We start from the raw sequence: 21148 nt of genomic DNA, 5'->3' as shown, positions 1-21148 counted from the left end.
GGGGGAGGTTAAACCTTTAACTTTCAAGTTAACCTGTACACAATAAGTTTGAATATTCTCATCACCTGTCTGCTGAATAATGTATGGATATCATAGGAAGAAGATTCATAGTGATCACCACTGGGAGTGAAAGGCTAACCAATCCCACTTCCCCTGAGAACAATTTTTAAAAGGAATAATAATGATGAAAAGAGAAGAAAAACAACATCTCTTGGAAATAAATGTAATCTAAACGCCCACCGAGTGACGCATGTAGATTTTTTTCATGGTTTACGGAGCATCTTGGGAAGTAAGAAAAACACTCAGTTGAAGAAATACTGGATTAGTAGAAAGGCTCGAACATATGGAATAATGTAAAAGATAACTTTGGGGAAAAAATAACGGAAGTCGAATGAGATCGACCCCCCCTTTCCCCTTCGCTCCACTCCCTCCCCTCCCCCCCCCCCCAAAAAAAAAAACGAAACAAAACAAAAAAACCGGAAAAGGAAAGAAAACAAAATAAATTAACGCCTTGTTCACAAGGTTGGTAGATAGGAGTGACCGAGACAGAGTGCATTGTTTGGGAGCCATTTTTCTTCCAAAGACCCTGGGAGAAGGGGGAGGATGATAAACAGACTCCAAATTAGTTTGAAATATCAATCATGGAACACATTAAATTCTTGCGGTTTAGTATTGCCGTCATATCTATTTTGTCTACGTACTAAAAGGAATCTCTTCGAAAAATTCGCGTCAAGCGTGTAACCGATCTTTCAATCATAATATCCGAAAACAATAAATGTGAGATTATTGATTCGATCCGGCGTCACAGACCGGAAATGAAATAACCGACCGCACTTCATTTTACTGAAGAACTATTGCTCCGAGGCATGCGCGACCGAAGTCAGCGGAAAGTTTTTTCAAAGAAGACTGTTAAAACAACACGATCTCCACTGCAAATGAAGGATTATTATAACTTCTCAAATGACATAAAATGAAGTATAATCATTCAACATTGTGATGGCCGTGAAGCCAGTGGAAGACTGGAGAGAGTAAAAGCACACGAATCACCAAAAACAAAATGGCGGCGAAGAAGGCCTCCAAGAAGAAAGAAGATCTTGAGGTTCTGCTCCAGGAAGCAACAAGTTTGCTAGAAGAAAAAGAAAAATCGCGAAAGAGGAAGAAAGGCGAGAGTGATTCCGAATTTTACAGGGACTCCACAACCGGTTTCAGGGAATACAAGTACGAGTATCGGCCTCGTGAAAAGAAAAGCATAAATACTGAGGCAAATAGTGCCTTTGCCAATGCATCAGTGGAATTCGAAGGTGATTTGATATTATTTTGTTGATTACACTATGCACGTAAACTGTTTAACTCAGATCAGCGAGTGAGAATAAGGTGATATAACCTGCTGCTTAACTATCAATTGTGGTTTAATTTATAGTTTTTCAAAGTAATAGGAATGTCATTACCCAGTATTTCAGATTATGATTTAATATTAGTATGAGACTATTAAAATCAAAATCAATCTGGGTTAAAAAAAAATTAATCAAAGATAAAATTGAACCACAACATAATGACCTAGTCCATAGTCCTTCGTTGTTCAAAAGCCCCTAACTCCTTCCTTATGCCTTTCTTTAGAACCGATTCCTGGCATAACTGGGTTGGACGCAGGCTATGAGTTTGATTCAGATGATGTTGACGAAACAGGTAAGTTTATAGACAGAAACTCTTCATATAAGACTCTTTGTATATGAAGTTTGTTTGGCAAGGTTATATTTAACATCATACCATAAGCCCACTGGATGTGATGACACGTCTTTTGATAGCCTGTATAGCCAACTCAGTGCTATGGCTATAACTCTGTCATATTAAACAAATGCGAGTGGAGTAGTTGATTTATTAAAACCTCAAAAAAGTTTCTGAAAATTTAATACAACATTGTGAAAGACTCTGTATTTATGGTCCATGGTATATGAGTTCATATACCATGGCCTGTAAACCAATCTAAACTCAGGAATTACATATGTTCCTGGTTTAATGAACAAAAATATTAACACTTGTTCCACAGACAATCTTGACGCTGCCTTGGCAAGATGCGATGAGCTTCTCAGCTCATTCGATGCTTCATCTCAAAGCTGGGAGACACGCATGGTGAACTTGTCAACAAACTGGGATAACATCCGAAAACTTCTACTGGAGGCTGTCCTTAGTTGTGAGGGGCTTCCTTCACCTAATCGCTGTCATAAGTGTTTAGAAGGAAAAGTTCGCATACGGTGCCATGACTGCCCAAAGAAATTCTTCTGTCCTTCATGTGACCAAGATGTGCATTCTCTGTTACCTTTTCATGACAGAGATGGTTATGTTAAAGGATTCCTTCAGGCTATCCCTCTAACCGTTACAATTGATGAAAGTGGAATAAAGCGTATTGTAGGTAGGCAGGTATAAACTAACAGTCTGAACACAGTAACCACAATATAAATAATTATCAGGCATTAAATTAAGGATTACAAACAGTGGTATTCATTTTCAATTTTTTTTAAATTATGTACTTTGTTTTCTTTGTTTTATGTGATATTGATTTCATTTTTTTAACTTTTTATGCAAAATGTCTGATTAAATATAATTAATCAGGTTCCTGTTAAGGTGTTAGAGGAAAACAGTTTATGATTTTAATGTTTTTATTGTCTCCATTAACATAATCTGAAGCAAAGGGAAATAAAAATCAGGCTGGTTTGAAAATTTTCAACCAAAGATAAATTTTAACTACAGCAGATATATGAATTAGATATTTGGCAGGTGCTGCTTTCCTATTTTTTGAATAAATTTCTTTATGTAGAATTGTTATTTCAGTTTACTTTCAGTTTTTTACCCTGAAATGCAGCTATTTGATTCCTTGCCAAATAGTACATTTATTTTTATGTTATTACTAAAATGGTTCTTTTGCTATCGTAATGTCTGACATTTTATTTGTTAGCTAAACTGTTACCTGTCATCAGTGTACCTGAAAATTGCCCATGCTGTAATGAGGCTGGAGTATTAGAGCAGCGACCAACTACAGGAACAATCATTGTCATAAACGAGAAAGGTAGTGTATAGAACAAGTTTCAAGTCATTGTTTTTTTCTTCATCGAGTCTTTCACACTTTAAACCTAAAAACTAAAACAACTCCCCTCACCCACCCATTGTAAGTAATAAGTATCCTCTCAAAAATTGGTACCATGCCATGTGGTTGTCTTAAATGCACTAAGCAATTGCTTTTAATAATATTTATTTTTATCTAGGTTCTTCTCTAGCTTAAAAGAAAGATTTTTTCAAATGCTCAAATAAGCTTTCCTTTGAACGTGGCTGTATTTACGAGGGCAATAGGCTTGTGCACCTGGGCAAGATGGATTCTTACTTTGTTCTATACACTAATCTTTGATTTTGGGGAAAGTTGGTAAAACCACATTCATAGACATTAAATGTGCCCATTATATCTGAACCATGATAGAAACCCTTCTTGTGAACATTAGGTATTTGATTCTTAATAAATTTATATATTTAGCTTTCTTTTTACTTTAGCACATATTTTCTCTCTTTCAGGAAGGTTTGATTTAAACAAGTTCAGCATTCAGTGTAGCCGATGTGATGCTGTTACCCCATCCGGGTCCATTAGGGTTCAGGCTGGGTATTGGCCAGGAAGCCCAACAGACACAAGCTATCTTTTTGATCAGCAGCTGTTTCGTCTATGGGATGCCATTCAAAAGAGAATGCCTGGGAGCTCAGAAAGCTCCTTTATCAGAGCTCTCGAGGACATATCTGTAACAAAAGGAAGGGTACATGATTCCACTTTTTATTTTCAATAAACTAATTAATAGCTACACTGTGATACTAAGTCACTCGCAGTGATACTAAGTGCCATAGAACATGTAAAGATACCATATAAAAGGGTAAAAAATAAACTACATGTATTAGAATATCATAAAAACCGATGTTTTGTCATAATCAGGGTTTGTCATACATGTATAATTTTTAATGTTACACATTATTTTTTATTTCTTTTAAAAATGTACATTTAAAAATACATGGCTTCATTTGCACATGTTATTCTAGGACAGTGTTAATCCATTTTTGTATATAACTTAACTAGTAAGTTATTCACTTTGACAGGCACCAACCATCAATAATTCTGCGTTCTCTCGTTCATTCAAAGAGTGGAAGTTCTTGCAATACGAGTTAGATTGTTTGCAAGGACTAAATTGGATGAAGTGCCCTCCTTGTTCAGTTTTTCAGCATTCATGCCATGTTGATGGCAATATGAAACTTCATCGTTACAATACATCAGGAAGGTAAATATTCAATAGTGGTGTGATGAATTGTTTTATTTAAATAGTGAAAAACCAATGTTTGTATGTTGTAGTGTAATAGTGAAATGCTACCTTTATTAATTCCAAGTTTTGAAAAAAATTTAATGCAATGTGATTTGTCTCGGTCATTGCTTATTTCAATTTATGATGAATCTTTTGAATACTATACTATCTCTTTTAATGCAAGCCTGCATTTTCAGCATTAATTTAATGGCTGCCTTATTATTGAATTTCTGAAGCATATCAAGGGCTGCCTTTTTAATTAAATACCTTGTTCGCTGATGTTAAAATTAAATAACACAATTGCCTTCTGTATATCTTAATGCAGTACTAAAATTGTGTGTGTTGGAATCAGAATAACAATTCAGAGAAAGTGATATTAAAATTAAATACAATAAATTGTGTTTGAATTGTCTTTTACCTAGTCAAAGAAGGCCATCATATTATGGAGACCTGTTCATTGCCAAGAACCACGACGTTGACAGCCACCTGAAGGCAGTTTATGCAAAGAAGTCCAAATCTAAGGTTTTAGAAAATGCATTTTCTGTTCCAAATTTTAAAATAAAAACTTAGGTCACTATGTTCGAGTTTATTCTCATGACATGATGCTTTTATGGGTTTTCAATGTACAGGACGTTGATAATAGATGTGGTGACTCACATTGGAGGGCTGCAAACAATCATGGCAGAAAGGCAGCCAAATTGGACGAGACTGGACTGGAAATTGCAGGTCAGAATAAAATGTAACTTGTTGAAAACATGTGGTTGATAAGGGTGTGTTTGATGTACTAATAATTATCGAGAGTTCTGTTTATATAATCACGTAGGTTGCAGACATGGCTTGGCTCAGTGGGCAGTGAACATGTTCCAGGGAGAGCTGTATGGCTATGCAAACTTTGTACACCAGAAAAAAATGATACCAGCTGGTGTCAAGTATTTCTGGGAAGACATTGTCTGCAAGTACTGGAAGTGGGCTACAAAAGCTGGTGGGCTTGAAAACTGTGATGTGAAACCAGCCTTGTCTGTGATGCATGCAAAAGCTCATAGTTGGACATGCCAGGTAGTATATCAAAAATAGAAATTAAATGTGATATCAGAAAGGGGTTGTTTTTGGGACAGCAAATTCTAAGTTACATCATGTTGAATGATTCGCGCTGACTGTAAAATTTGCTATTATAATTTTTGTTGACAGGTCATATGGGGAGGCCGATGGCAAGATGGAAGTGCCTGCTCCACTGGCGAGGAATTGGAACAGATCAATTCCCACATGTCTCGTTGTGGAAACACTAGAAAGTACATGCTTCCTGAGAGTGAGTTGAAACTTTAACCAATAATGCAGTAATAAAGTGTGTTTAAAACAGTTCCTTTCCTTACGAGGTTGACTAGCTAGTAGCAGCTTACTTTCATTTTGGTTAATCTTATACAGTGCAAAGTTTTTCAAGTATACAGTACGAATTGAAAATAATCTAAATCATTTTATTATTTTACCATGAATCTCTTTTATTACAATTTTCAAGATCGAGAAGAGCTCATTACTGAGCATGCACTGAGGTGGAACAAAAGAAAAATTGTGGGAATGGTACAGAGTCTTGTGCGGCGATACACTCGTGTGGGTAAAATGTATATTATGTGGTGTACAGATGAAGACATGATTTTTTTTTTCTGTAAATTTTTTTGTTGGTGGTGGAAAGAGCTCTACACTAATTTTCTATAAGTAAGGAAAATGTGGTGTACAGATGAAAGGGTGTAGAATGGTAAAATCCAAGACAAGCTGAGACGCCAAGGCCCTCGTTTAAAATCCGAGACAAAGACTTAGCTATTTTGTAAAAACGGAACCTGAGATGCTGCGATTCCAAAATTCAATTGTAAGACACCGTGATCAACTGAAGAAATCTGGGCAAAAGTTGTTTACAGCGCTCTGTAGCTCTCTATTTAGCAAGTTAATGGTAGTCAAGCGTTATAAGAGTCAATTCTGAAACAAATGTCTGTATCATGTTATATATATAGCTATCATGCAATGTTTGCAATTGTTTATCGGTAGCTATCACCTTTTTAGTCAGTGATCTTGGGGCCAATTTAAATGCTACTCAGCCTAACCATTTCTGCTATTTAGGCTAGCCTGAAATCAGGAGCAGAAGTTTCAATATACTGCTTACCAATTCCCATTTTTCTCCAGGTTTTTTAATTATTTTATTTGAAGTTCAGATTAGGTTATGAAAATAGGTTTACTTGGTAACCCAGGTTGGTAACTGATTGATCAAATTCTGTCACTTCTAAATGACAATATATATATTTTTTTAAAACAGAAGTGGAAGCCTTGCAGGGTACTTCTAGCCGTCTTCGGCTTCAAGATGAAATAGAGATGTTGGTTTCAACTATCGAGCAGACTACTCAATCCATGAACAAACTGGCTGGTATGTTTGGTAAAATTCATCCATCCATACTATACCTGCCAACCTACCAACTCCGTCACTCACTGTCTCTCACTCACCCACTCACTTGCACGCTCGCTCGATCGCTCGTTTGCTTAGATTTATTTATTTTTTAAGCTGAGGTCACATCTTTGTTTTAAACATCATTGTAATACTATAAGCACTTTAAGTTGATTTGGGGTCATATTGCCTCCTTTCAATTGTTTTAATTCCATTCAGGATCATCCAAGCAACGCACACGATTACGTAGTAAAATTTCTGCAGATAAAGCCAAACTTTCTTCTCAAATACAACGGTATAATGAAGAGACACAGGGTGTTCAAGGTGCCAACCTGCAGTGTACATGTTCTGTCTCTGAAGTCATTAAAGGAAACTTCCCATGGGGAAGAAATGCAGGTGAAGCATGATCCATATTCATTTATGAAATTTCCATTCAATTGAGTTATGTGGTAGTGTTTGTTTAATTTGCTGAAGACATGTACTGATTGCTGTCCACGGCTGCCGATTACTCAGGCTTTTACTTTTGTAAACATATTTTAGTAAACAAATAGTTTGTTACTAATATATGCGCATTCACACTGGGTGGTTTGCTACGCCGTGCTGATGAGGCCCAAATAGGCCGAAACAGCTGTACATGGTCGTGATAATTTGCAACAATGTTAGTCGAAGTTGTTTTGCGTAGTAACAGCATTCAACGCTAACTTAAATATTTGTTCCGTTTTTCCATAGTCTATTGCGCTTCAATTATAGCACTTACAACAGCGATTGTCTAATGTTCACAATCCATATCTTCTGCTATGTTCGTACGGTAATGTTTTATGCTACGCAGTCGCGTCGGGACATTTCTCAAATTGTTAAGACTTCACTACACTTTAATTTGTGTAAAAACTGTACTTTGTTTACCTGCTTCTCTCTTTAATGATAATGCTATCGCAGATACACCGATACGGATCAAGAGAATAATTGTAGAGAAGAGCGAGATAGCGAAGAGATGGGACGAGGAAGTTGTTCTGGTAAAAAAGGAGATGGCCAACTTCATTGCGTATTACATGGACGTGAGCATTCCCCACCTAACAAAGATCGCAGAGGAATTGCAGGGAAAATTAGACAGTTAGTAAATATCAGTTGAAAATACAGTCGGACCTCTATTAAGCGGCCACCCTCGGGACTTTAACAACTGGCCACTTAATAGAGGTTGGCCGTTTAATAAAGGTATCGAATACTGCAGTTTAGAGACACTGAAATAATTTGGGACTTAAAAAAATGGCCGCTTAATGGAGGGTGGCCGCTTAATAGAGGTTCTACTGTAATTTGTTTTCGGTTGAGAACCATTCTTCACCGAAAAAATAGATTTATTTGATTTGTTCTCGTTCTTTACTCCTTTTAAGATCTTTCCAGGCCACTTGATGCCCGTGGACCACCAGAAATCGAAGAAGCATCTGTGGAGTCGGAGAATGTAGGACTGAGAAAAACTTTTATTTGTCATATGCGCAAAGCCTTGAGCGTAGTGTTTAAACGATGGAAAACACTCTGCACTGGAAAAATCAGTTAGTTTATGCAGTGGATATCATGCTTTGCTTTGTCACATCAGCTGCATTACGATTTATCCGGTTGATAGTGTTATCCAACCTTCGAATAACTGGGTCCCGACCTTTTAATTAATGATGAGGTCTGGTCCGACCTTACAATAAAAGAATTAGCACGTACTTGCGTAGTCTGACAGATACTTACATTGTAACAAGAAAGTAGCACTTGAATGGGCTGCCTTCTGGTGTATCTCGAAAACAATCTAAATTGTTGTCACCTTACTGGCTAAAACGTTGATCCAATCGTTTCCCTTTCTTGCATTTTGTCGTAGAAGTGACTTCATAACAACCGAAGTTCATGTCGTCCGATTCTGTCTGCTGTGACAGTATTGACTTTCAAATCAGTCTGTCGCTTTGCAATTGTAAGTCCTTTTTAATGACGCGTATGATTATAGAGCGATTTCGAGTACACAATACATACAGTTCAACCCTTTTTGGCTATATAACGTGCCCATTTTTGTTATTTTTTTAGGTAATGATCGGCAGCTATAGAACTGTGTCGGTGGACGCAAGAATTATTGGAGGGAAGTTGGCCTATGCTAAAAAAGGGATCGCTTTCTGCAAGCGTCAACTTGTCAGCGCAGCCTCTAAATTTCAAACAGCACTATCTGGTAGTGACTATGAGGATTCGTTAAATATCCAAGACAATGAGGATGACAATGACAATTGGGATGGAGGTGATGATTCTGACCATGACGATGTCGAAGAGGAATATGAGCATTATATTGCTAATTCCGACAATGATGCCGTTGACACCGACACGTCAACAGATGACAATTTTGAAGTCCTCGGGGAAAGCATTACTCAGAATGACTTGTTCGTATGGAAATTCCCGCCTGAAGTCAGCCAATCAACACTTGACGGCCGAAATGGTAGTTCGGCTTGCAGTGTTATAGCCCTTATCCTTGCACATGGCGCATGGCATCAAGGTCTTAATCTCCAACCGACACTTGTGCTGTCTCCTCTGTGGGTCAAACTTCTTTGTGCCGCTATTAGAGTAGGAAACCGGCTTTACGACCGCTGTCGTCTAAGCTTGCCGCAACGCTTCTTGTCTGCGTCAGAGGCTGCCACCGTCGCGCAACCGTGTGTAAGCGTCTCAGTTGACTCCCCTTTGCCAGTTCGCGTTTTTGATGAACATGGCCCCACGACGTTGTTGTTCCAGTTGAGAAGGCTGTGTGCACGGGACCACGGTGATGCTGCCCTGTTAATAGTGAACGAGAAGACAGTTGTCTTTATACCAGTCGGGAATTCGTCCATTGTTTTGGTGGATACACACCGACATGGCCTCCACGGTGCCGAATTATTACTGGGCCATCAAAGCAGCTTGAATCAGTTCATCAGTGTCTGCCAAACAGTTTTGGATCTACAGGATGACACCTACGCTAATTTGTGTTTTATTTCTTTTTAATGACATTAAGTATCCTCGATGTACATAGGTTAATACAAGTGGTTAATCATCTTTCATGCACTACACTCAAGACTAAGTGTAATGGTTCCAATAAAGGCAAAAGTCAGACATTCTGTCGTATCCCTCACATAGACTGTATATAAAACCCAAATAATGGAAATTGTCTCCTATCGCCATTAGCTAATAAAAACCTTTTGTTGAACTGTGCAAATTGGGTGCCTTATTCCGTCTGATCCCTCCCAAACGCTATATATCTAGTCCAATTGATGAAAATTGTCTTCTAACGCCATCATATCTAGCCCAAACGGTGGAAATTGACAACAATGGCTATCAGCTCAAAAAAAGGTTTTAGTTAACTGTGTGCGAATTGGGTGCCCTATTCTATAATACAGTGGAAGCTCTCTTAACAGACTCTCGTAAGCGGACAGCTTAACTCCCATACAAACACTGCAAATTTCACATTCTCGTAAGCGGACATTCCAGTGAGCGGCCGCGGATACGCTTGTACGGTTCCTTTGTTTTTCAGCTCCCGTAAGTGGAAACCCTAAAAAAGAAATACAGAGAAATTGGGCCTGATCATGAAAGGCACTCCTAAATATTGTAAACTGCATAGCTACTGTTTGTTTCAGTGTTGGTTACAACTGTAAATCACTAAGGGGCAGTCCTAGTACTTAGTTATCGCCACTATCGTAGCACTGTATAGCCAGGGCGCAATAAATTTTTTGGTATATTTCCAATATTTATTGTTAGCTTGGCAAGCTCCTGTAATCGGCCATTTCATCTAGTGGCCGCCTACCAGAACCATTCTCGTAAGCGGCCAGCTCCAGTTACGGACACTTTTTTCGCGTACCGAGGGTGTCCGCTTACGAGAGCTTAGACTGTATCCTTCTCAGAGGTTATACATATCTAGCCCAAACGGTGGACATTGACAACAGTGGCCATCTACTCAAAAAAAAAATGCTTCGTTAAACTGTGTGCAAATTGGCTGTCCAAGTCTACCATATCCCTCTCAAAGGCCATGTATCTAGACCAAACGCCAGGACAATTTTTATTTCGCATGTCTTTGGAGAAATCTTGACTTTAATTCGCATGCGAAATAGCCTTGATTTTGGATCATTTGCCGAGAAATTGTAGTATACAAGACGCGTTTCATTCAACATTGGGCCATATTCGTATACTTTTATAGTCAAATATTACTTGATTTCCGTGCGAAATAGTCTTAATTTTGGATCATTTGCCGTGAAATGGTAGCATTCTAGTTTCGCCTCATCCAATATTGGGCTTTATTCGCCTATGTTTTTAGAGAAATCTTGACTTTAATTATCATGCGAAATAGCTTTGATTTTGGAACATTGGCCGGGAAATGATAGTATACTGGATGTGTTTTATCCAATATTGGTCCATATTCGCATACGAAGATAGTCAAATCGTACTTTCGTTTCCATGCGAAATGGTCTTGATTTTGGAACATTTTGGATCATTGCCGTAAAAGGGTAGCATAGTAGACGCGTTTTATCCAATATTGGGCCATATTCGCATACGGCTATAGTGAAATCTTATTTTAATTTCCAAGCGAAAGTATTCTTTATTTTGTATGATTTACCGTGTAATTAATACTGGTAGTAGGAATAAAGTATGAGTTGATAAAAAAAATCCTTACTGTATGTATTCAGCTACTACTCTCAAAACGCCGCGCAGTGGTGTATTCTATTAATATGTGCAGCGAATTTCAAAGTATTGCTGATTTCTGCGTGCACTTATCTTGGTTTGGTCCGTGCAGCAAAATTTTACCAAAATTACCATAATCACAATTTGAGTTAATCAGCTCCCTCGTGTTTGCTCGGAAAGCCTTCGGAAGCGTAAAAACAAGCAATTTTGTGTCCAAGAATATAGCGCGGACAGAGAATTTCACGAGCTGACACGGCAGGGGGATAAACTAGACATATTGTAGATTGTCATATCAGAGGCCGAATTTTCAAAATAAGCCTTAGAAGGTAAGATTGAAGCCTTTAAATTCTCGCATTTAAAGGCAAATATCTTTTAAAGAAACTTGAAATTAAAAAATCGGGCTCTGACTTGACACAATAGATGTTGTGATAGATCACTCAGTGGTTAAATCAAGTTTCTCTGTGTCTGTGTCTTCGTCTTCGGGGTGAAAACCAGGACACAAAATCACATTTTAAACAAATTTAATTTAAGTTGCTGTCTGCATTGCCCTCAGACGCCATCCACTCAATATAAATCAATGCTTATGCACTTTGATAATTCTTCAATATGTCTGCTAAGTTTTGACAAAATCGGCTTTGAACTGTTCATGATATTAGGAATTTAAAAGTGATACCCCTGCCAATATTTTGCCTAATGAATATATTCATGGTCAAGGTATCCACCGCGACCTTAAGGGACAATTGCACGCAAGATATATATATATAACTTTATACGCATAGCCTGCAGCTTGCTTTAATTGTAATGCTATTGTGTTGCACTAGGATAGGAGAAAAATGCTAAAAGTGGTGAAAGCAAAGAAGTATCAACAGATAGAAAGAAAGGCTAACAGATGGTAAGCAACAGATGGTATAAAGGATTCCTGTCAAAAAATTAATTGCAATATAATCCACTTCCATCCTTGCCGTCCTGTACCACTAGCTCAAAATACCCGTTAATTTCTTTCTTGTTTGGTGGGATCTTTTTGTCTAGTGTAATCATGTCTTTTGTGGCATTTGGCAATATTACAGTCAGTTGCAATGACATTATCAAAGAAAAAAGAAAAAGGTTAAAAAGCAAATAGGAATTAAAGTTAGGCATTATAAATACAAGTTTGAAATTCGCCTGAAGAAACGGCCTTAACACACACGTAAATGAATTTATCTTACTATACACGAATATGTGAACAGAGAAAAACTCGTGAGTTTTCTGTAAATGTATGTAATGTAACGTAAATGCGGCCAACTTAGACGGATAAACCAATTCCTATTTCCCTTTTTTCTACGACAACGTTGTTGCAATTAGGTGTATGTGGAAGTTAGAAAATATACCTTTCCATGTTCAGTCGTTGTTGAATTAGACAAATAAATGCAAATGCGCCCCCCTTTGCGACCAAATGTTCTATCATCGTTAGCGCTAATAAACGGGTTTGATGGATTGTTTGCGAACGATGAGGTCCCTCCCAGAGGTGCCATATCTGGGCCAATTTCTGCTATTTGTTTGCTTTTGCTATTATCACCTGTAAAAAGGTTTGTTGAACTTGTGAGCGAACTAAGTATCGTATTACGTCATATCGCACCCAAAGGCTATATATCTAGGCCAAGGTTGGAAAAGGTCTTTTATGAACAACTACGCCGAGAAAACGGTTTTGTCAAATAGAGTCCCGATTTCATCATATGCATCCCAAAGGTTATATATTTAGGCCAAACGATGTACTAGCATTTGGCATGCAACTGAAGAAAATAATAATAATAATAATAATAATAATAATAATAATAATACGGGACTTAAGTCGAAAATAGTTCAACGAAACTATTTTTTTTTTTGCCGCAGTTGACAATATCCATCACTTGAACAAGGGAGGGATAATAATGTTCGTTAACTATTTTAATACTTCAGTAACATTATCTTTAATCGAGATTTATTACTTTCTTGCAACTTATTATAATTATTTGCTGTTTATTGCAAACCTGATTCTAAGGAAACACAATTCTGGCAACAAAAAATTGAGACATCACCTCAAGGCCAGGTTATCACTAGGAAAGAAAAGTTGGAAGATGTTGAGTTTCCTTTTATTTTGCTTCGAGCCTTTTTAAATAAACCACTGACACTGTGTTACGCCACTCGCTTTCCCCCTAACAATCCCATGATTTAAAGCTAAAAAAACAAAACCGTCGGCTACAGCAAAAGTAAAAAAACTGTCAACAAGTAAAGCGCATTACAATATGCTTCCACTTGTTACAGTTTCAAACCAAACAAGCTACAATCTTGGACGCAACTGTTGAGATACTTGGCCACATTTCCACTTATTAAGGTACAACAGTTCACTTTTTCAACCCCCCCCCCCCCTTACGGGTTTCCCCATTTCAAGATTGTTAACGTTGTCGTGCAGTGAAAACAAAGCCTGGTGGATCGCAAACCCTAAGAAACACCATTGAGTAGAAGGATAGGGAATAAATACTTCTTATCCGTTTTCAAGTACTATAGACACTGGCGAAAAAATCATGTATGAAATGTGTTTGTCACAATTAGTTTTGTCCAAGATTGTTGCTGCAGATATATTTACGTAAGACAACTTTTTTACCCGCAATGTACTTCTCACACTTGAACAAATTAACAGCAGGTAAAACGAAGAACATTCCTTTCTGCAAGTTGCGGTTTTCATCGGGATCTCCTAAAATAAGTGGTGCAGGGACAAGGGGCTTTGTGAGGTATGTTATCAAAACACAGACCATCCCTCTCTCAATTTTATGACCGTGAAGAGTATCACGATTTCTGTCCACAATGCCAACAGAAAGAATCTCGCCATCAACGACATAGGCAACTGCGTCGCTCTCTTTCCCCTCTGGTACTTGTTCCCGCTCAGCCACAACTCCCCTGCCTTCAAAATCATCAACCTGCCCATTTTGATTTCCACCTGCCCGACTACAACTACCATTCACTTGACAACGCCCAGCTCCACCTACCCGACTACCAACATCATCCCCCTGATCATGCCCAACTCTGCGTGCCTGATTACTACCATTATCCACCTGCCCCCGTCCAGCTCTACCTGCCAGAGTCTGACCCTCATGTACTTGGTCACTTCCAGCTTTACCTGCCTGACTAACAGTGTCTACCACCTGCCCAAGGCCACTTCTGTCATCTAACTGTCCAGGCCCAGCTCCACCAGCCACCCTACCACATTCATCAACCTGGCCACTGCAAGCTCTACCCGCCCAACTACTACCATCATCCAGCTGCCCATGCCTAGCTCCACCTCCCCGACTACCATCCTCATCAACCTGTTCAGGCCCAGCTCTCTGTGCCACGACCTGATTGCTAGTTGTTGCTTCACCCACACCATCCAACTGCTGTTCTTGTGCAATATCTGCCGGGACCTGATTGATGATTGTGGCACCACCCGCACCAGCCATCTGCTGTGGTTGTTCAGCACTACATTCCTGACTTTCATTAGCCTCATTCCCATCTTGTGATACTGGCTTCACACCCGTACAAACAACGGACATTGTGCCATTTTTGACGGAAACAGTTATGGACGGATCCTCTGGCTCGTCATCAATCGTGTGTTCACTGCCATGAAACTCTATAATGGAGACACAGATTTTTTAATTTAATCCTGATCACTCTTAGTAAAACAGAAAACTTTTAGTACATAGATCAAATGCATTAAACTACATGTGAAAGAACCCTCTGGCAGAAATTAAATACCGAAAAATATGCAAAGCAAATTTAAGAAGGTTCTAATATGTTAGTTACAGTCAAATTGTGATACACATTAAAATCAAAGAGTTTGAATTTGAGATTACAGCGATAGGGATACACATGTTTCACTATATAAATGAATTCTGCTATCAGTTTGTTAGCTTTTTCACAATAAACTCAAACAAATATTGAATGTATACTTAATGACACATCCCATCTTTTTTGGTAATCCCCCAGTCATCATCACCATCATTATGGTTATAATGATTAACAATCTCTCAGCCTAAATTGACAATAATGTCAAATACAATGAAAAATTTGGCCAGACTTCTTAGACTTCATGCTTATAATGATCTTACTGAGTAAAACGACTAGTGTTTTTTTTACCTTGTATATTTATGAGGTTCTCTATTTCCTTAGGAAAACCATTTGGAAAATTTTGCCACAAACCATGTGTTGTGACATGTTGCAAAAGAGCACAAGAAATTTTATTGGATCAGGATGGAAAGTTCTTTTCGGTGGAATGTACTGTTTTAATCATAAGATTATCAAGACAACGAATATAGTGGTGATTGTCAGTTGCACTTACCTTTGGAAAACTGTTTGTAAAGTCTTGTAGTCACAAGACCATATTTTGATGCATTTTGTTTGTTTTTTCCAACTAACTTTTGGCCAGCACCAGGTGTGCCGTAAGTGTGTACAGATGTACCTTTGCCATGTCTGTTGAAGTATAGAACAACAACATCCCAACCATGATGTTGGTATAAAACATTTGCCTGAAATTCAATCAACAAGAAATATGTCACTTACAGATATATGTATTAAAGATCCTAGAAAATTAGGAAAAGGTCTTAATTGGAGTAAAACTGAGAATTCCATAAATATTTTACATTTCACAGTATGGTTATCATCATTAGTATCATGATCATTACTTTGGTTTGAACTCGGTGGAACAAACCGCTTACAAACAAAGTCTATCACAGTGCACCGCTGGCTTTCAACATGGAACATGCATCATGGATCACAGGTGCAACATTTATAGAAATAGGTGTGTAATTTATTGTTATAAAATAACTGAAAAGTAAAGGAGGAATTATATTCAAAAATACTACGGTGATCATGTCATCTAATGGGCCATGAACTCATGGCATCAGGTGACATGGATCATCCTCTTGCTAAGTATGTACAATTTATTACATGGCTTTGCATACACATGCAGCAGTTACACATTCTGAATGTTAATATGGCCATATAAGTCACATAACAGCAAATTGCAGTCTGCCAAAAATGCAAATTACTTATCTCATATATCAGTGGTAATTAAGTGAGAGACATACAAGAGCAATTTGCATGCACAACAGGGTGCCACCTAGTATTAAAATGGATTTTTTTTATCATTAGACTCCCTGGTTATCAAAAGTCTTTTTCTTTCATTCCTACAGTCTGTTGGGAATTGACAAAGAAAGTGTTCATCAAGAAAAAAAAGGGGGGACATTATTATATACCAACAGTTTTTAAGGAGTCAAGCAGAGTAATCCACAAGCAAAGATATTAATTAAAAGGTATTGAATATAAGGCTCAGAGTGTGTTTAGAATTTTCACTCAGCTCACAGCTTTGATGAAGCATGCATGCATGCATGCATGCATTGTTACATTAATTATGTAGGCTACATGCAGTTAAAGGATGAACACAACAAATCCACTTGTCATTCATTGCAGTAATTACCCGATACTCCAAAAGTTTCCTTTGTTGAGTGACATGTGTTTTCTTTTTCTTGGCAAGTTTTTCCCAGTCAAAGGTTTTAATATTGATTTTGGCCTCACACCCTTCCACCTTGCAACGCTTGGCTGCATTGTAATTCTGGCCACCACATGTGTCGCATTTCTGAGATAGAATTGTGCAACAAAAACAGACAATTAAATTGTTGTCATACAACTGTTTATTAACTACTGTAACCTGATCTTTATAATTATAATAATTAAGAGCTTTAATTTTGGGTGAGCTTGCGACTTGGGGAGCTTCATTAACCTCATATGATCATGAGGGGCTTCCAGAGCTTCATAAAAAAATAGTTCAGAAACAAACTTATGACTTTAAGACTCTGATTTGGAATGTATTGCAGGAGAGCCACAATAATTATTAATATTATTAGGGATCAGGTGTGCTACAAATAGGATGCTACGCGTACAATTAGGCCCGGGGGGTTCTCCCATATATAAGCTATATAGGTATGTGCCGCTGTGAAGGGCAGGGTTTTTGAGCAGTTTAGTCTACGATAGGGTATGGAAATCAGAGAATTTTGGTCTAGAATAGGGTATACTTTACCTGGAACCGTTCAATTTGCTAAGAAATGTCTGAATTAGGGTACGAATTTTTCGCATCTAGTCTAGCATAGGGTCGCAAAATGCAGCTGAACATGGTCTAGTATAGGGCAAGGGTATCAAAGTCCCAGCGGCACATCCCTACCCAAAAATATCTGGAGTACCCCCCGCCGGGCAATTAGGGAAGGAATCTTACTTGTAAACAGAATATTTGTTTTTGTTAGCAGCAGGGGGGGTTAAAGTGACAGTTTAGTGTGCCTAATAAATCATAAAAGAAAAACAAATGCAACTTTCACTAGCTTAATTACTTTAAAGATTGTCAACACTTAAGGTAATAAAAGCATTTTCAAGCATGGTTGTTGCTGAAGATGGATAGGGTCTTGACAAATTGCGAGCCAGCAAGGCATGTGAGCCATTTCAGTTAACTTTAATAATACTTTTGTTGGGGCAAATAGTTGTCTGGTTAACCTAAATAGTATTTAGGTTAGCCTACAATTGGCTTAGGTGGCTTGAGGTTAGCCTTTATTTATGGTTGGGGATTTCTGACTAGCATGGCTTTCACGGGTCATGAATAATGCGAACCTGCATGCAAGTCATTGTGGTTAGCCTACGTTAGCCTTTGGTTAGCCTAAAACAACACTCTGGTTAGCCTTAAAATTACTCTCGTTAGCCTATAGTTGGCTTATGTACCTTATGGTTAGCTTTTATTTTAGGACCAGGCAATTCTGGCTCGCATGCCTTGCTGGCTCGCATATTGTTCACACTCAGATGGATGTCTCCTGCATAAAATGTCCACATACCCTGTACATAAATTTGTACCATAATTGTCACAGGCACAGTGTACGTGTACAAAAATGGTTTAGGCTCTGTGAGTCGATTCATTTCTATTTTTTGTTGTTCAATCACAGAAAAGCCTCAAACATGAAAAAAAAAAACTATGTTGTCCACAAATATACTAACTGACCTAATCAGTCACGATTAAACATGTGTCCATTACCATCTGATTTAATTGCATGTCTAAACTAATTAACCCAACTGTCTAAAAAAGGTGGGTGACATTTAAAATGTGGAGCAACCTTATTAATAGAAAATGATTCAATATGTAAAATTTGAAAGATTTTGCTGCATTTCTTACCTTGAATGGTCTTTTATTTGGCCTGACCACCTCTTCAGAGTTTACTTCTGAAAAATAAATACATGTGTTTGCACTGTTTATTCACTTCAAAATACTTTTAAAGTTGAATTTGGCAACATATCTTTAGACTGCCACTTATAAACCAGTAGCCAGATTTGCGAGGGTTTTTTAGTGGGCTTATATCGGGGGAGGCTAATTACAGTTCAACTCTCTCTTAACGGACACCTCTATAAGATGGACACCTGGTGTTGCTCCCTGAATGCTGTTTTTGTTTTTTTCAGTCATTTACTGTACATTTGAACTATCTATAAGCTGGACACCTCTTGAGGACAGACAGCTGATGCATGTCCCTAAGGTGTCTGTCTTAGAGAGAGTTGACTCATGTATATCAAGGGGAAGGTGAGGTGGGGCGGGGGGGGAGAGCTAATACAAGCCACATAAAATCAGTTATAAAATCAGCTATATATGCTACCACTCTTATTTTTTTACAAACACTTGCCAGCATTCGTAGTAAATTCACAATGTAAAGAAGTTAACCTAAAAGTCTTGAATATGACTGAGCGACAAGTGCAGGTAATTTCCAGATAGTGCAGTCTTTGTCAGCTGATTGAGCTGGAGATGTGTGTTCGTGCAAAAAATCGCAACTATTGCCAAAAAAATGTAGGGGAAAAGCTAACAAAGCTCAAATTATCAGAATAGCCTGATAGCATATCATCCAGCTTTTGTTTGCAATTATTTGTTTTGCTTTTCCTGCAAAAGGGGAAGTAGAAAGAAGTTGAAAGTTATTTCGCGTATGACTAAGCCATGTTAAAATTGTTTTGATAAAGAGTTGCCTCCTATGTTGATTTGTTGTACCTATAACAGAAACAATTAGATAATTCAGATCACCGCCTGCAAAGCAGCTCAGTAAATTTGAGCAGTGCTGCCATGTACTCGAGAAAAACAACACAGAAAGTGGCCATGCATGTGAATGGTAAAAAATACTTCATTCTGGTATATTCTCAAAGAGCTTGTTGTGCCCTTGTGAAGGCATCGTGGAAAACACTAACATGCGATCAGGCGGCCATTTTTCTTGGAGAGAGGGTATGATCACAGGTTAGGAACTAGCCTATATTCTCACTTGTTGGGTAACATCACAAGCATAATAATTATTATATGCCTCTGGTCACGTACTTAGCTTCATTTAAGTTATCTGAACTGGTAAAACAAATTTGTTAAGTCATAAGGAAGCACTTGTGCATCAAACGTGACGGTCGTAGCTGCACTTAAATAATTCAAATTGTTCAAAGTAATCAACCACACTCTAAAGCTCTCAGCACAGTTGTTATAACTTGCAAAAATCAGATATGAGAAACAAGGATGGCGCCATAAGATTTAACACCATGTACAACAAATCTGAACAAACTGAGCGATTTCCGAGTACAAAATAAAGCCAACTACAGAATACGAGGTCATTTCTGTAGAAATAGATATCAGTGAATCCTTTAGCTCGTTGTATTAGGGAGTGAAGTGGCTCGGCGGCCAGGCGGAGTTAGTGTTTGTGATATAATGTGTATAAAAGTGTTAGTGCCTAGGTGGCTGGTTTGGCTCGGTAGTGACCTTGACATCCGAGCAGCAGAGTCAGTCGACCGATACATCAGTAAAGGTACCCCTTGCTATAGGCCTGCATTCTGTAGTTGCCTCAGGAGTTCTGACAAGTATTTATCAAGTTCTTTTTTACCGAATTTGTTCCACATCACGTACTCATGTCTCATGAATATTCACAAGGACCACAAGTCTGAATTATTCATAACTTAGACTAAAATGAAAAAAAAAAGAAGAATTATTCTTACCTTCCGAATCAGCAGACGCCATGAATAAAATATGTTAAGCTAATTTTCCCTGTAAGAAAGGCAACAGAGCCAACAAGTACAGAACCGAGGAAATCCGAAATGGCCCACGAAAATTAGTTTGATCCATCTCTCATATCCAGTCTACCACTAGCTTCACGGCCATCACAATGTTGAATGATTATACTTCATTTTGTGTCATTTGAGAAGTTATGATAATTCTTCATTTGCAGTGGAGATCGTGTTGGTTAAAAAAGCAGTCTTGGAACAAAGCAGTTTATTATAGGGCCGGTACATTTTTTTGAAGCTTTATTTTATCCTTTTCGCTTGAAAACATGAAAAATGAGCATTGCTGCTCCTGAACTCTTAGCTTGAATTCTTGGCTGTGCTATCAAAAAATCACAGATGGAAAATTACCGTTTTCATTCAAACTGTATCAGCGTGAAAATTATTCGCGCTATGATATGTATCGCTCTCTTTAAGAATATTTTTTTTCAGAGAATCGCGTTTGAACATCTTGCATTTAACTAAAGAGAAAAAAGCATAGTAAATTGAAACTTTCATAAAGAATTATCCAAAACTTTTGTGATAACCGCACTGAGTTTATCTACCCGTAACTCATTTTTTCATTGTCCTACGCCCGTGGCAAGACGAAAACCATCTTTCTTTAAACAGTTAGGCAATTTGAAGAATGGATCTTCGG

General features: G+C 38.0%; 2 protein-coding genes across 2 annotated transcripts; one reads left to right on the top strand and one right to left on the bottom strand.

Moving 5' to 3' along the window:
• Window positions 1-920: 920 nt before the first annotated feature.
• Window positions 921-9863, top strand: LOC149046205 (uncharacterized). Its single transcript, XM_089206028.1, has 16 exons — window positions 921-1301; window positions 1618-1686; window positions 2048-2410; window positions 2954-3064; window positions 3562-3794; window positions 4129-4307; window positions 4751-4850; window positions 4958-5054; window positions 5152-5384; window positions 5517-5634; window positions 5842-6032; window positions 6606-6738; window positions 6976-7152; window positions 7693-7866; window positions 8145-8212; window positions 8815-9863. Exons 1-16 carry the CDS (start codon window positions 1058-1060, stop codon window positions 9748-9750), a joined length of 3426 nt encoding a protein of 1141 aa, XP_089062154.1. The 5' UTR covers window positions 921-1057; the 3' UTR covers window positions 9751-9863.
• Window positions 9864-13396: 3533 nt separating this feature from the next.
• On the bottom strand, window positions 13397-20690 carry LOC149046204 (uncharacterized). The gene is made up of 5 exons (XM_089206971.1): window positions 20449-20690; window positions 18617-18663; window positions 16886-17044; window positions 15749-15935; window positions 13397-15040 (listed from the first exon to the last, which is right to left on the bottom strand). Exons 1-5 carry the CDS (start codon window positions 20468-20470, stop codon window positions 13983-13985), a joined length of 1473 nt encoding a protein of 490 aa, XP_089063097.1. The 5' UTR covers window positions 20471-20690; the 3' UTR covers window positions 13397-13982.
• Window positions 20691-21148: the final 458 nt, after the last annotated feature.

The sequence above is a fragment of the Pocillopora damicornis genome, chromosome 5 (assembly GCF_964200805.1).
Source record: "Pocillopora damicornis chromosome 5, jaPocDami1.2, whole genome shotgun sequence".
NCBI lineage: Eukaryota > Metazoa > Cnidaria > Anthozoa > Scleractinia > Pocilloporidae > Pocillopora > Pocillopora damicornis.
Note: the sequence above shows the minus strand (reverse complement) of the source record. Positions and strands in the feature narration are given on the sequence as shown.